We start from the raw sequence: 15,779 nt of genomic DNA, 5'->3' as shown, positions 1-15,779 counted from the left end.
AGCAGACAATCACACACACGTAGTAGGCGGAGGCAAGAAGCCACACACACACACACACACCGGAGGAAACCCCATCAGCTGTGGACAGCAACACGGCGAGAACTTACTTTTCACCCCGGCGAACTAACTAGTCCCCCCGCGGCCGGCGGCGGATGGTGACCCGCGGAGGAATACATCACGACATCGACGACTGTTTTTTTTTTTTTTAATTTTTTTTTTTTTTTTTTAATAAAGGGATTCTAACCGGGAGAGCGGAGGTGTGCGTGTGTGTGTGTGTGTGAGAGAGAGTGAGAGAGAGAGAGGGGGGAAGAAAGCGCAAAAAAAAAAGCATGGACTATTTCGTGATGCCGACGGAGAAGCTAGCCAGCCTGCAGCACTTCAAGAAGACCGAGAAGGACGTGATCGGCGGGCTGTGCAGGTTAGTCCGCGGGGGCTCGCGCCAGCCCGCCTGCCATGTGGCTGTGGCGCGCGCGCGTGCGCGTGTATGTACATATACGTGTGTGTGTGCGTGTCCGTGCTTCGCCACGCTGCGCGCGCGTTGTCTTAATGCGTGTGTGATGCTACTTGGGGCTAGCATGCTAGCGGCTAGCCGTGCTTCACCCCCCCCCCACCCGACCGCGACTGTTGGGATGTTGGGAAGGATTTAAAAAAAAAAAAGAAAACAACGTGGGGTAGGGGTTGTTTTCACCCACGCGGATGGGATTTCCACCCACTCTCTCCCACGCGTGGAAAATAAACAACCCCTGCCGTCCTCCACGCTCGGGCTCCAAACACACAAACCCACACCGCGCGACCAACCACGTGGTCGTTAACGCGCTCCCCCTCGTCCGGCTAGCTTGTTTACGCCCCGTCACGAGCGTCACACTATTTATATATAATGCTTTTAAATCGACCAACTCTCGCCGTTCGGTGTGTTTTTATTAACGTTTTCAACGGCCACGCAGCGCGGGCGCCGCGGTGGCGGTTGAGCCACTCCGCACGGCGGCCATGTCGGCGGCGCGTGCTTAAAAAAATTAGCCATGCTAAGCTAATCCCACTCGCTCGCGCCGAGCAGCCGCCATCAGCACGAGCGCCCCCCCCTCTCAGTGTCTTCCACGCAGCCGATAACGAGGGAGAGCGCGTGTGGGGGCGGCCACGCGCTCGTGGAAGGCGTGCGTTAGCTTAGTGCTAACGGCAGGAAGCATTGTTCTCCATGTTGCCGTGCGTGGGGGCGGAGGGGGGCGAGGAGGGAGGCCGGGCTCGGTGTCACATTTCACGGCTGCTACCGGCCGACGCGCCCTCCGGCGGCCATGTTGGAGGCCTGGAGTTCACCCGGGAGCAAACAAACAAACACGACGCTTGTCTTCAATACGGCTTGTGTGTGTGTGTGTTTGCGTGGGGGAGGGGGTATTACGTCACTACGAGACAATGAAATCCACGATCCACGCCGCAGGAGGGGGTACACCACGTGGTCTCCGTCAGGCGTGGGTCGGTTCACACTCATCTGATCCCCCGTGTTTACACATGGAGGTACAGAATCTGCGATGCTAATAACCTGCGAGATTAATGCTCATGCTAATTAGCACAGGAAAGGGAGGTATTATCATTTTCTGCAGCGAGAATTGTAATATAATAACCATAATTTATAATATTGAAAAAATTATATATGTATTTGCAGCTGCGTTTCCACCTGCAGAGCTACTATATTCACCCCAGAGTGCCTTTATTTTGAAAGGGACAAACCTAAACAAAAGCATGTTGGCGCTTCCTGTAAGTCACAAGGGTTTGAAATCAGGTGGCGATAATTCAGCCTTTGCGGGTCATAGTCGCCTCCTCCTGAGCAAATAGGACGGGGGGCCGAGTTCAGCTGAACCCAGGGAACCCTCGGGCCGAGGAATGTGAGGAGGTCAAGGCTAATTCCTGGTTAAGTCCGGGCTAAAGGTTGGGAGAAGGTGTTGTTTTCAAGTGATTCGCAGGTGTGCGTGCGTGTGTGTTCGGGCGCTGGGTGAAGAATTACCCCGCGGTGCCTTCCCTGACCCCGTCCTGTGTTTTCCTCTCCTGCAGCCTGGCCAACATCCCGCTCAGCCCGGAGACGGCTCAGGACCAGGAGCGGCGGATCCGCCGCGAGATCGCCAACAGCAACGAGCGCCGGCGCATGCAGAGCATCAACGCCGGCTTCCAGTCGCTCAAAACACTCCTGCCACACACAGACGGCGAGAAACTCAGCAAGGTGCGCCCAACACACACAAACACACACACTCTTGCTGGCAGTGCCGGATCTGCTCACAGAATCTTGGTGTGTTCTCCTCTGAACAGGCTGCCATCTTGCAGCAAACGGCGGAATACATCTTCACCCTGGAGCAGGAGAAGACGCAGCTCCTGGCGGAGAACAACCAACTCAAACACTTCATCCAGGTACGTCCTCGAGGCACTGCTGCTTTCTGGACAGAACGGAGATATAACACACACACACACACACACACACACACGCACGCACGTAGTGTAGTAAAGATGGAGCTTGCTTAGCGCATTAGCATAGCGGGTGTATAGCAGCTGCCCTGTGGAGCTGCAAGGATGGATGCCTGGTCTGCAGAGGAGCTCCGTTGCCGTGACGATACGGCTACCGGAACAGCCAGCGGTTCGGTAATAAATCATGGGTACCTCGCCTCCCAGGAGCTAGCCGGCTCGTCCCCCAAGAGGAGGCGGGCGGAGGAGAAGGATGAGGGCATCGGCTCCCCGGACACCCTGGACGAGGAGAAGGTGGAGGAGCTTCGGCGGGAGATCCTGGAGCTGCGGCAGCAGATGGACAGGGAGCGCTCGGCACGCATCCAGCTTGAGGAGCAGGTAAGAACCGGCGTGAGGCGGGAACCCCCCGGCATCTCCTGCGCCCCGCGGTCCTCCGTCTCGACGTCGCGCCACCTGGTGTTTTCCTCGAAAGCAGATGCAGAGCGAGTAGAAATTGCACCCCGAGTCTTTCAGGGCGACAGAATATAAAAAAAACACACCTGCGAAAGTCTCACGGGCCCCGCCGACAAAAACCCAACAATGAGACCCGGCTCTCCTGACGTTCGTTCCGTTTATCGACTTATTCCGGCCAGTGATGAGTGTAACCCTCCGTCCCCCCTGGTGAATATCCAAACTGGATTTAGTGACACCAGAGCCCAGCCGCACTGAACACATACCTCTGCCCGGTGTGTGTGTGTGTGTGTGTGTGTGTCTGCGCGCATGCAGGTGCGTTCGCGGGACGGCCAGCTGCAGCCAGAGCGCCCGCAGGCGACTGTGCACAGGGGGGAGGAGGGACGGCCGCAGCTGCAGCCGGTCCACGACGCCGACGGGCGAACTCACGGTCCGCAGGTCAGAGGAGCAGATGGGAGTCGGTGTCTCCGTATCCATGACGACCAAACCAGATTACTTGTAGGATTACTTTTATCTAGGATGGGCAAGGAGGTCCTCCCGCTGTACGAAAACAGCCAGTATGTCCTTTTGAGACTAAATTGTCCACAGATGTGAAGAGTAGGATGATTGACAGCTGCCCCGTACATGTTAAGCCCCGCCCCCCAGCACTATGAAGAGACGTGATTGGCTCCCAGCCCCCCAACCTTCTTTACATAAATGTTTTCAACTTCCTGTCAGCATTTAATTATCAATCTTTGGAGATATGCCGCTCAAAAAAATAAAGGGAAAACATAAACAAGACAAAGTCAAAACAAACTCCAAGTCAATCAGACTTGTGTGAAATCAAACTGTCTACTTAAGAAGCAACACTGATTCATTTGGACTTGTTTTAAGGACGTTACATCCAAGTTGAATCAGCCTGTCGTGTGTTTTTCCACTTTCATTGGGAGTGCAACTCCAAGTCCAGACCTCCATGAGTTCATACATTAGATTTCCATTGATCAGTTTGGTGTGATTTTGTTGTCAGCACATTCAGCTATGTTGAGAACAAAGTATTTTATTTTCACTCACATTCCCTTCATTTTTTTTGAGCATTATCTCTGAGGTTTATACATTATAGTCTTCTCCAATTGGTCGGCAGGTGTGTGTTCACCCAGGGGACTCGGGGGTGGGGGTGAGCTCAGTTAAGGCCGACAGCGAACGCAGCGCGAGGCATTCAATGGTCTGCCATCACACGGCGGGGCGAGTTTTTAAATCAAAACATGTGACAAATCCCTGTTTTCTTTCTTCCCCTGCTCTGGATTGCACCCAATAAAATTTACCACTTTCTCCTGCACCCTCAGGTTCTGGCTTCCACCGCCCCCCTCGCCTCCACCCACCACCCGACCGTCATCGTCCCGGCTCCGACACTCACCCAGCAGCTCCACCACCACGTCACCGTGGTAACCATGAGTCCGTCGGTGCCGACCGGCACCGTGTCCACCTCCAGGCAGAATCTGGACACCATCGTGCAGGTGTGTGCGTGCGTGCGCCCGCGGCAGCGGCGGTTACCTCTCGCCAAACGGCCGCTAACTCCCACGTCTCCCCCCGCAGGCCATCCACCACATCGAACGCACCCAAGAGAGGAGAGCGAGCGCCGAGGAGGAGCAGAGGCGAGCCGTCATCGTCAGCCCCGCCCACGTCGCCATGGACACGGCCTGCTCGGACACGGACACGGACACTGAAGGAGAGGACTGTTCCATGAACTGACACCCCCCTTCTTCTTCCTCCCTCCTCCCCGAGAACTGGCATCAACACACAAACACTTAAACCCCCCGTCACTGTAAGACCCCCCCCAGGAGCTCGACTACTGTTTTTTTTTTTTTTTTCATTTTAAAAAGATCTCTTCCACCTTCCCGACTCATCTGCGTCCGCTTGGTCCTGAAGGCCGTAAAGTTAACTCCCCCGGCGTAACAGAAGTGAATGTAACAGCGGCGTGGGAGCTCAGTTGCTTCCCGTCGGGTTGGTTTTCTCCCCACCCTCCACACGTGGCGTCCGGTTTACTTACTTGAAAAGGTCGTTCTGTTTATTTTCTAAAAAAAAAACAAAAAACAAAAAAAAAAAAAACTGACGGAGTCCGTTTAGAATAAGCTGTTGGCGTCCGCGTTACTGAAAGTCAGCGGTGGAAGAAACGTCTTCCGATGGAAGAAACCCGCTTCGATCCGAACCCGAGAGTTGGAACCGCAACGCGGATCCGGGTTCCCCCCCCCCCCCTTCACCGCCCCTCCGTCCCGCTCCGTTGACTTCAGTGACTATGCACTTAAAATAAAAAAAATTAGCTATTATGCAATTCCACCCCAGCACGCTAGCGGACGCCCTTCTGCAGTCGGGGCGAAGAATGTAGTCTCGTGGCACTCGGCGAGCCCTGGGGGGGCCGATGGGGGTCAAAAGGCTAGTAGCCCACCTCGTAGGAAGGGGAGGTGAAGTCCGACAAATGAGAAACGCCAGGAGTCGGCGCTCGGAGCCGCCATCGTGGAATCCTGACGGGAACCTTCCTCCCTCCTTAGCCGTCGTCCTCCATTAGAAGCGCCGCCATGATGCTGTAGAAACATTCCATTTTTTTTTTCCTCTCCGCGCGTCTTCTCATCTCGCCGTTCTCCCGCCGCGGTTTGAAACGCGCCACTAATCCCCTTTTTTCCTGTCCGAGGCTTTTATTTCGGCGTCTTTTTTTTTTTTCTTTTCTTTTAAATGTACTTCCTGGTGACTGATGCGTGCCGGTTGGTGTCGACGCAGGGGTCGAGCAGTGTGTGTGTGTGTGTGTGTGTGTGGTCTGGTGGAGGGGGTGTCATGGGTTCGGACTCTTCAGTTCGGGGGGGGGGGGGGGTTTGGTGTTTTTCGAGACGGACGAGAAGCGGCCGGCGCTCCCGCCGCTCGCCGTCGTCCTCCGTTGGGTTTTTTGAGCTATTCTGATATGAAGCACTTGCTGTTCTTGTTTCGTTCTGTAAAACTCTCTGCTATGAAAAATCCGACCGCCCATTTATCGTCTCCGTCAAGTCTCCTTGTCCTCTTCTTTTTTTCTTTTCCTTTTTTCAGTTTTGGTGACAAGCATCTTTTTTTATATTTCCATGATGCTTTTTTTTTTTTTTTTTTTTTAATGTCATCAGTCCAGATCGCTGAGAAGCTGTTATATTTTGTTTATAAAATGTGGGTTAGTAGGCCATTGTAAAGATGAGAAAAGTAAAAAAAAAAAACAATAAAATTTGTACCTTTTTTTTAAAATACACCCTCCTCTGCCTGTTCTGTCTGTCCACCAGGTGTTGCTATTGAGTCCATCCCGAGACACATGGTCGCTTTTATAACGTGTTCCCTTTCTGACCTGCTGAACGTTGGTTACAGAAACCTCTAGGCCGAGAGGATAAGAAGAAATAAAGGAGCTATAACGTCTTTCCCCACGCTCTTATCCGCCGGCCAATCGCGTCCTGGCTCTCGGCGCTCCAGATTGGCTCGGGCAGCTGCTCGGCCGCGGACACGGGAGCCGCCCCGCCTCCTCCGTCGCGCACCCTGACCTTCTGCCGCCGGGCCAGAGCGGGTATATATATCCGGGAGGGGAGACGGAGGGAAGGCCCTGCTCTCCAACATGAAGCCCCTGGTGTCGGCGTGCTGCCTGCTGTCCCTGCTGGTCCTGATCGCTGCAGGTACGGAGGGGGGGGGGGGGGGGCGTGGATTTGGTCTGCTATAAAACACTCCGAGCGTGTGTGTGTGTGTGTGTGCAGAAGTGTATGGAAGAGCTGAGAAACTGGTATCCGCATGCACCGGTTTCTGATTTGTCAGATGTTTTATGGAAGAGTCGGGGGGGGGGGGGGGTCGCTCTTTCCAGGCGGGAACTTGTGTGTCGTGTAGCCGGAGTTGGGTTCGGACGCCGCTCGCCGCTCGGGTCCGGGTCGTGACGCTCAGGTAACAGGTGGGATCATCCGCCCCCCCGACTTTTTTTTTTTTTTTTTTTTTTTTTCCCGTCCTTGAGCAGAGTTGCTTTTGACCTCCGCCAGGGGGCTCAAGCAGGTGTTGTGCATCAGTCAGGCCCAGCGGTCACCGGACACCGGCCCGGGGGGGCCGCCATCCATCTCAGAGCCTCCGGCCCCGGGACATTCACGCGCAGACACCCTCCGTGCCCGGATCAACGCCGGGTTTAAATTCGGCCGCCGGCGGGGGGTTTTTAGCATCTCGAACCCTGACGGGACCCGCTCATTGGTTTGTCCCCGGTGCTTTAGGGGGGGCGTGAGCGTGCACGTGTCAGAGCCACGGCAACAAAGAGTTACGTAAGTTGTCCTTTTTACAAGCACAACTAAAAACACGGTGAGCGTGAACTACTTGAGACCAAACATGAAAGGGAACAGCAAAATAACACTAGATCTGAATGAATGAAATATTCTTATCGGATATTTTTGTTCTTTACGTCGTTGAATGTGCCGACGACAAAATCACACCGAAGCGATCAATGGAAATCAAAAGTATGAACCCATGGAGGTCTGGATTTGGAGTTGCGCTCCAAATGAAAATGGAAAAACACAACACTGATCCAGCTGTGATGTAATGTCCTTAAAACAAGTCCAAATGAATCAGCGCTGCTTCCCAAGTGGACACAAGTGGGATTGACTCAGGGTTACATTGTGTTGTTTAAGTGCTCCCTTTATTTTTTGAGCAGTATAGTTTGCTATTCTACATTATTTTCTGTTTGTCTAACGGGGGGTTCTTTGTGGAGGGGGTTCCTCCAGGTCCCTCTCACAGTCCAAAAAACATGCAAGAGCCCCAGTTATATGATCCCCGAATGACAGGGTGGTTTTATGTCGATATGGTGTGTAAAAGTGAATGAATGGACTGTAGGGTCGGCAATATAGATAATGAATGAATGAATGAACGAATAACCTGCGAGTTCAGTCCCGACCGTTTCCACGAGGCTGCCGTTCTGTCTGACCACTGGGGGCGCCTGCAATCCCAGACTGGCGGCGAGGAAACGTCTCCCGGAAGCACCTGAGGAGGGTTCAAATCCCATACGTATTGGTTTGAGGCTCTAATTTGAAGTCTCCATTAAAAAAAATAATATAAAGTTGCGAGTCATTACGTTGGGGGGCGGCGGAGGTTTCTGGATTGTTCTCGTTCCTCGAAAAAAAAAAAAAAAGACCCGTGAGTCACTCCGGGTTGCAGGGGATGTGGGCAAGAGCGAGGCGTCGCTGGCCGGCCTCACGACAATCACAGGGACGGGAAGAGCGTCATGCTCTCTGAAAATAGGAGTGGAATTACCCCCCCGTCCTGCAAACCCGCCTCTTCTTTTCACCCTCTGACTCATTGTTGGCCTATTTCTGTCCCCGGAGGGGGTCGGGGGGGACACCTGTCCCCCTCCGTCCCAGCCTGAGCCGCCGCGGCAGGAAGGAAGCACCAAACCCTTCGCCACCGCACCGGGGGGGGATTCATGGACCGTCCGTTTTCAAATTTGTCATTTTATCTGCACGGCCTGGACGTTCCTCCGTATCCGCTTTTGCGTCCCGGCGTCGTTTGAATTTGCAAGGCGGGACATTCACGGTGCGCTCACGTGTCTTTGTGGTGTAGCTAGCTAGCTAGCTAGCTAGCAAGCACTCGTGTAGCTTTGCTTCACTTTGGTGTTGTTAAGTACGTTATAATTTGTAATTGTACGAGATCTGACGGTCCAGGTTGTCTCCTTGCGGCAAAAAAAGTCCAAGTTTCGAATCCTGTGTTCAAGGTTTTGCTGCTCGGTTTCTTTACAGGTTCTCCATCTTCCTTCCACAGTCCAGAAAGAGGTTCATTGAAGACCCTAAAGTCAACAGCAATGAACCGTATAATTGAGCTCCACTTAGCGTTATGTAATTTTGCCCGTCTTTCGCCGAGCTCTGACCCCTCCCTCCCCCCCCAGGCATCCTCATGTTACTGCTCTCTAATCTCCCGATCACTTGCTCCTCTCCATTACTGACACCAACAGTACACTTAAGTCACGGGCGGTGGAAGGGGGGCGACCGTCGGTCCCCACGGAGTTGGGGTTCCACAATAAACCTCCGCGGCATCCGTGTCCTGGTTCCAGGGCGGCGGCGTTCCACAATTTTCTTCTCCTTTCTCTGTTGACTTTTCACTTCCTGCTTCTTCTCGGTGAAACAGACTCGGTATGACCTGTGAGTGAGCGGATAGTTGCATGATTTTATATGAAATCGTATTTCTTGGTGCCAAACCCCGGCCACCACAGCTGGATCTGCGCCTCCTGCCGTGGTCCCCGGGGGCTACGGACGCTAGACCTTGGGAGATGCCGGCGGCTAAACACCGGGAGTTAGCCAAGACCATGCACACTGGAGGCGGGAGCTGGTGCAGGAAAACCTGCGGGACAAGAAACCCGCCATTGTCGGATTCCGGTAGCGGCAGCACGTTGTCCGTCGGGTCCACGTCCGACCCGTTGCCCGAACCGGACAGGGATGTAGCCTCTGCCCGCTCCACGGCAGACAGGATGTACCTCCGAAGCAGAAGTCTTGAGGGCGGCGTATCTGCCGTGCCGCAGGGGGTCACCGACTGGTGGTCCAGCGCCTCAACGACCAAAAAGTAGCTTGCATCGTCCGAAAAAATTCCACGCAGGTGGAAAAGCGCTCCCGCATGTTGAAACCAGGAGGTCGGGTCACTGTAACGGAACTCCGGTAGCCTGACCGAGGTGGGCCGAGCCGGTTGAGCGAATTTGGGTCGCACTCTTCTTTCGTCAGGGGTCACAAACGTGGTGAATTGAGGACGGATGGCGAAGCCGTGGATGAATTCAAGCGCTTTAGATAATAAATGTTTGTTTTAAAGGGGGGGAAGATGTTTGTCAACGTGAGATGAAGTGAAACGGGAAGGATTTGTAGTTTATCTGCCGTTCTCGCCTGCTTCCAGACGTCCCGTCCGAGCCCTCCGTCCACGAGGAGGAGCCTCTGGTCCGCCTGCAGCTCCAGCAGCCGGAGGAGGACCTCTTCTCCTGCGGATGCGACGCGGCCGAGGAACCGGCCGGCCAGAGCTCCTCCAATGACACCCCGGGCCCCGAGAGGGCGGTGTGCCAGCCCTGCGCCCCGCCGGCCCCTTTGGCTACCGTCGAGGAGACGCCGAGCTCCGAGCCGGGAGAAGAAGACGCCACTCCTGCTGAGGAGGTGATAGGAGATGCAGAGGAAGAGCTAGCGGAGGAGGAGGGGCTGGTGGCTGAGGAAGAGGAGGTGGCCGAACAGGACGGAGGTGAAGGAGCACCGGAGGAACTGCCTGCAGAGCGAGAGGGGGGAGAAGAAGATGAACCCGCTGACGAAGGAGGTGAAGACACGGTCCAGGAACCGGAAGAGGAGGAAGACGGGAACCCAGAGGCCGCGGCTGAGGAGGACCTGAGCGAGGAGGACATCGTCCATCAAGAGCCGGAGGAGGAGGAGGTTCTCCTCACGCACTTAGAACCACGAGATGTTCCTCAAACGGACACAGAAGTTGTTGAGTCAGAAGCTGCGGAACCTGAATCTGAGTCTGAACCGGCTGCAGAACCAGCTGGAGAACCTGAGTCTGAGTCTGAACCGGCTGCAGAACCTGAACCGGAACCAGAACCAAGTGCAGAACCTGAATCTGAATCTGAACTGGCTGCAGAACCTGAACCGGAAGCAGAAGCAACTGTGGAACCAGAATCAACTGCAAAATTTGAATCTGTGTCTGAACCAGTTGAAGAACCTGAACCAGAACCAGCTGGAGAACCTGAGTCTGAACCGGCTACAGAGTCTGAACCAGAACCAGAAGCAGGCGAAAGTGTAGCACCCGAACCGACTGCAGAACCTGAATCTGAGTCTGAACCGGCTGCAGAACCTGAACCAGAAGCAGAAGCAACAGTGGAACCAGAACCAGCTGCAGAACCTGAATCTGAGTCTGAACCGTCTGCGGAACCCGAACCAGAAGCAGAAGCAACAGTGGAACCAGAACCAGCTGCAGAACTTGACTCTGAACCGGTTTTAGAACCTGAACCAGAACCAGAACCGACTGCAGAACCCGACACTGAATCTGAAGCGGCTGCTGAACCGGAGCCAGAAACGGAAGCGGCCCTAGAACCTGAAAAAGATGAAGGAGCAGCTTCAGAACCAGAACCGGAAGCGACAGAGGTGCCCGTTCCAGAGCCAGAACCCGAACCTGAAGCTTCAGAACCGGAGGAGGTTCCAGAACCTGATCCAGAACCGGAGGTCACTCCCGAGGAGGCGGCGGCAGAAGGATCCGTGGAGGAGGCGACAGAGGAAGCGGAACCTGTGGAGGAGAAGGAGATTTTGAAGTCCGAAGGTACAAAAGAGTCTTGTTAGATGTTCCAAAGAAAACCTTCAGGTCAGACGATCTCCTCGCTGACAGCCGAGCTTTTCATTTTGAAAACCGGGGCATCCTCATTTAGAGGCGGCGGGATCACCAAGGCGTCGATGTGTCGCCGCCGGGCGCCGACACCTGCTGGAAAGACGATCTTGGAGAACGGGTTCCCCGTCTCTCGTTGTGAGCCCCCGCTCAGGACTTGATGTTCCACCAGAAGGAACCCGGGCCTCCGTCGCTTTGCCTGGTTTTAATCCAAATCTGCGGAGAAAGTCGCGCTTCTTGAAAATCATTTTTGAAAACGGCTGAGAAACGCGGTTCTCCTTGGATTTGACACTGCGCGCAGCTAAAGGGGAATTAGCAACGGTGCAGAAATAAATCTACCGAAATAGCGGAGGAGAAGATAGAGAGGGAGGATGGAAGGATGTGTGACCTCACCGGCTCACGGTGTGTTCCTCCAATCAGGGGTGGCGGCGGCGGCGGCGGCGGCGGCGGGGCCGTCAGTGAGGGACCGCTCCCACATCGAGGACACACTGCGACTGGCGGCGGCCGAGTCCTCAGCCGATCTGTCGGGTGAGAAACACCGACGCCACTCTGACCCATCGGGTGTCGTAAAACCCACCAGCGTTGAGACACACACACACACACACACACACACACACACACACACACGCGGTCAAGAATCCTCTTCCTCCTCATCCGAGGTTCTATTTTTAGCCGCCAAGATCCGCAGCCGCTTTGTCAGCAGGACGGAGAACAAAGAGAGAAGATGGGTTTGGACGTGAAGGGCGGACTGCGAGGCCGCTCTCGGGATCTGAGGCTGTTCTGTAAATTGCTCAGCAACTGCCGACATCCCCAGAGTGTGTGTGTGTGTGTGTGTGTGTGTGTATTCCTTGAAAACTGGCGATTAATCAGTGTGAATGTGAAAGGCTGTTAGCGCCATGAAGGCCTCTCTGTTCTCCGCAAACCAGCCTGGTTCTGTTCCAGTCCAGCCTTTTAACTCACACACACACTCACCCACACACACACACTCACACACACTCCTCACGTCCCTATGTCTCCCCAGCTGCCATGAAGAAGCTGCTGAACATCTACCACAGCGCCATCAAGCCGGTGGAGCAGGCCTACAAGTACAACGAGCTGCGGCAGCACGAGGTCACAGGTAACCTTCCCCTTAACTCCTGACCAGATGGGACCGATGGAACCCGATCGATCGATCGATCGGTTCTTCGCCTGTCGTCGGTTCGTGCACCGTCGAGGTTCTCGAAAGCCCCGTCTGCGTTTGGGATCCCCGGTGACTCATCTGTGCGCAGGCAAGGAAGGGGAATTCATCTCCTAGCCGGGATGACGTCACCCGCGGTTTAATCGATACCGGCTCCGAGAAAAGGATTCGAAGCAGACGCAGAGTGAAGGGCAACAAAGAGGCGCTTGTGTCTGTCCGGGGATTATCGGGGGGGGGGGGGGGGGGGGGGTTCTCCAATATGTCTCCAGAAGGAGACATATTGGTTCTGCAGCCCCGAGAGCACGAGCGGCTTGGGCGGGGTGGGGGGGCACAGAGCCCCCATGTGGTGGAAAAAAGAAAAGACGCTTCCTCAGCAGGCTGTGCAGCCAGGAGGGGCTACAGGGGCTACAGGTGCAGGTCCACGATAAAGCTTCATTTTTCTGAAGTCTCCAACTCAGACATAGAACCTCCCTGGTACTTAATAATAATAATTTATCCTTTATTAATCCCGGCGGGGAAATTCGCTCTCTGCATTGAACCCATCACCAGCCGTAAGGTGTCGTCGACCGTCGCCAGCGGAGCAGTTGGGGGTTCAGTGTCAATCGTGCGGAAACGTCCGAGACGTTCACACTTGCCGACAATTTAATCTCCAGCGGATCGACCTGTCGGGGATCGGTGCGGTGAAGGGGTCACTCGGGGCTCTGGACTAATCCTCGATCCTCAAATAGCCCAAAAAAAGGTTGCCCGTGTCTAACTTGTTCCCTTCTCCCTGTAGACGGCGAGATCACCTCCAAGCCCATGGTTCTCTTCCTGGGACCTTGGAGTGTCGGGAAGTCCTCCATGATCAACTACCTGCTGGGTCTCCAGGGTACCTTCCAAGAGCTCTACACAGGTTGGCTCCGACGACGAGCGTTTTGGATTTCACCGCGCTGGAGATGCAATTCCCGTATGACCGTTTGCCCTTCCTCCCCGCCAGGCGCCGAGCCCACCACCTCCGAGTACACCGTCCTCATGCACGGCGAGAAGTTCCGCACCATCGAGGGCATCGTGATGGCGGCCGACGCCTCGCGATCCTTGTCGCCCCTGGAGAGGTTCGGCCAGGGCTTCCTGGAGCGTCTGGTGGGCATCGAAATGCCCCACAGCCTGCTGGAGAGGGTCACCCTGGTGGACACGCCGGGCATCATCGAGAACCGCAAGCAGCAGGAGAGAGGTGACCGGGGCCGCCGGGCTTCTTGGGTTCACATAAATACTGGCTTGAAGTTCTTGGCTCCATCGAGAAGAAGAATCCGCCGTGGTAGTCACGAAACCCATGGGAAGCCACCTGACTCTTCTATCTTCTCCTCAGGCTACCCCTACAGCGAGGTGTGCCAGTGGTTCATCGACCGGGCCGATCTGATCTTCCTGGTCTTCGACCCCACCAAGCTAGACGTGGGCGGCGAGCTGGAGATGCTCTTCAGACAGATGAAGGGCCGCGAGTCGCAGATCCGCCTGATCCTCAACAAGGCCGACAGCCTCTCCACCCAGGACCTGATGAGGGTCTACGGGGCCCTTTTCTGGAGCATGGCGCCCCTGATCAACGTGACCGAGCCCCCGCGGGTGTACGTCAGCTCCTTCTGGCCCCAGGAGTACGCCCCGGACACCAGCCGAGAGCTCTTCATGAAAGAGGAGATCTCCCTGCTGGAGGACCTGAACCAGGTGGGCCCCCTTGGGGATTTTAGCGGCAGCCGCGGTGAAGCTAACGTTCCCTTTCTTCTCAGTGGAGAAAGCTCACGTTGCTGTTTTTTAAAGTGATATTTCCGCCGCTCCTCTTCTTCCAAGGTGATCGAGAACCAGATGGAGAACAAGATCGCCTTCATCCGCCAGCACGGCATCCGCGTGCGCATCCACGCCCTCCTGGTGGACCGCTACCTCCAGACCTACTACGACAAGCTGGGCTGGTTCAGCGACCCCCACGAGGTCTTCCAGGACATCGTCTCCGACCCGGACAAGTTCTACATCTTCAAGTCCATCCTCGCCAAAACCAACGTTAGCAAGTTCGACCTGCCGGACAAAGAGGCCTACCAGGACTTCTTCGGCGTCAACCCGGTGACCGGCTTCAAGCAGCTGTCCCAGCACTGCAGCTGGACGGGCGGCTGCCTGCTGGAGCGGCTGGAGAGGGCCATCTCCCAGGAGCTCCCGGCTCTGCTCAGCAGCGTCAGCGTGGAGCCGCCCGCCACGCCCCCGCCGCCGGGCACCTGCCAGGGGCCCGACTGCGAGGAGAAGCCTAAGAACCGCTGGAGGAGGCAGTGAGGGGGAGGGAGGAGACCAAACACAACAAGAATTATGAGGAAGAGGGTGAGAGGAGGGAGGCAGATGGCGGCAACCGGAGGCTTTCCTCGACGAACCCCCGCCGCCGCCGCCGCCGCTACGACCCTCCAGACGGGATGGAGAAGTGAACGAGAATGTGGAGCAAGCAGACCCAGGTCACATACTTCCAAACACACGTTTAGCTTTTGTTTTCTCCTGCATGAATACACGGACTTCACTCCACCGGGAGGTTCTGGGACGGAGGTGTCGGACCACAGCGCATGTGTCAAAGATGGCCGCCAGGTGGCGCCTTTGCTCAATGTGTGGACGGGGCGCGGAGGGGGGGGGTCAGTGCCCTGTCTGATTGTCATTGAAATTGAGAGAAAAATTAAAGAATCCAGTTTTACCATCCAGATTTGGCTTGATACTGCGGTGCGGGAAATCTGCTGCGGTGATGACACCCTCCTCTTCCTCTTCCTCCTTTTCTGTTTTACTGTACCTGAGACACGGGCCGTGCACCCGGCCCTCCCATCTGGAAATATAATAGAATGGAGGGATTTAAGTAAAAAAGAAGGTTTTCTTCAGGGGCTTAGACGGAAAACGCCGGTTTTGTCAAGAGTCGACGCAGACACGGCTTGTTTTTTTTTTTCTTCTTCGGTCCCGAAACTAGTTGCGACGTCAGCCGATATCGCTCATTTATCTGCCCTATAAGATCAGGACTATCGGATCAAGGTTCAAATAGAAACGCCGGCCATACAACTCCTGGAAACAGCCGCCGAGACCATGTTGAGTTTGTGAGAATTTTGGTTTGTTGTCAAGGCAACTGAAGCAAACACAAATAAAAAAACAACAACACAACATCAACGTCAGCGTCAATGTCGATGTTCAACACTGGCCTTAGACGACCTCCGCTTGAGGTCACAATCATCCTCCAGACGATTACGGACGGTTGGACGGCGTCTGATCGGGTCTATCATTGACGAATTATTGATCTGAGGCGCACCGAGTGACCCGCCTGCCAGAGAAAAGTGGAAAATTAAACGGGCTCACCATAAACAGGCCACTGAAGTACACAAACACACAC

The 15,779-nt window shown here is 55.1% G+C and overlaps 2 protein-coding genes and 1 long non-coding RNA gene across 6 annotated transcripts; 2 read left to right on the top strand and 1 right to left on the bottom strand.

Annotated features, from left to right (window-relative positions):
- Positions 1-15: 15 nt before the first annotated feature.
- LOC147213805 (transcription factor AP-4-like) lies at positions 16-6,134 on the top strand. Of its 3 annotated transcripts, none has more exons than XM_086142817.1 (7): positions 40-418; positions 2,044-2,209; positions 2,296-2,394; positions 2,653-2,823; positions 3,211-3,333; positions 4,218-4,388; positions 4,468-5,141. In XM_086142817.1, exons 1-7 carry the CDS (start codon positions 330-332, stop codon positions 4,621-4,623), a joined length of 975 nt encoding a protein of 324 aa, XP_085998943.1. In that variant the 5' UTR covers positions 40-329; the 3' UTR covers positions 4,624-5,141. The 3 variants fall into 3 exon arrangements, with proteins under 3 accessions (XP_085998944.1, XP_085998943.1, XP_085998945.1); XM_086142819.1 differs by lacking the exon at positions 3,211-3,333 and having other exon boundaries at positions 43-418; positions 4,218-4,257; positions 4,306-4,388; XM_086142818.1 differs by lacking the exon at positions 3,211-3,333 and having other exon boundaries at positions 16-418; positions 4,468-6,134.
- LOC147213804 (uncharacterized) lies at positions 5,986-8,029 on the bottom strand. The gene is made up of 2 exons (XR_015104474.1): positions 7,973-8,029; positions 5,986-7,881 (listed from the first exon to the last, which is right to left on the bottom strand). It is a non-coding gene; the product is annotated as an uncharacterized LOC147213804 (long non-coding RNA).
- On the top strand, positions 6,439-15,553 carry srla (sarcalumenin a). Of its 2 annotated transcripts, none has more exons than XM_086142815.1 (8): positions 6,439-6,548; positions 9,772-11,169; positions 11,653-11,760; positions 12,254-12,349; positions 13,185-13,301; positions 13,386-13,619; positions 13,755-14,104; positions 14,228-15,553. In XM_086142815.1, exons 1-8 carry the CDS (start codon positions 6,491-6,493, stop codon positions 14,696-14,698), a joined length of 2,832 nt encoding a protein of 943 aa, XP_085998941.1. In that variant the 5' UTR covers positions 6,439-6,490; the 3' UTR covers positions 14,699-15,553. The 2 variants fall into 2 exon arrangements, with proteins under 2 accessions (XP_085998941.1, XP_085998942.1); XM_086142816.1 differs by having other exon boundaries at positions 9,772-11,170; positions 11,657-11,760.
- The last annotated feature ends 226 nt before the right edge of the window (positions 15,554-15,779 follow it).

This window comes from Fistularia commersonii, chromosome 35 (genome assembly GCF_037954325.1).
Source record: "Fistularia commersonii isolate RoL2024-O1a breed Wild chromosome 35, RoL_Fcom_v1.0, whole genome shotgun sequence".
Lineage (NCBI taxonomy): Eukaryota > Metazoa > Chordata > Actinopteri > Syngnathiformes > Fistulariidae > Fistularia > Fistularia commersonii.
Note: the sequence above shows the minus strand (reverse complement) of the source record. Positions and strands in the feature narration are given on the sequence as shown.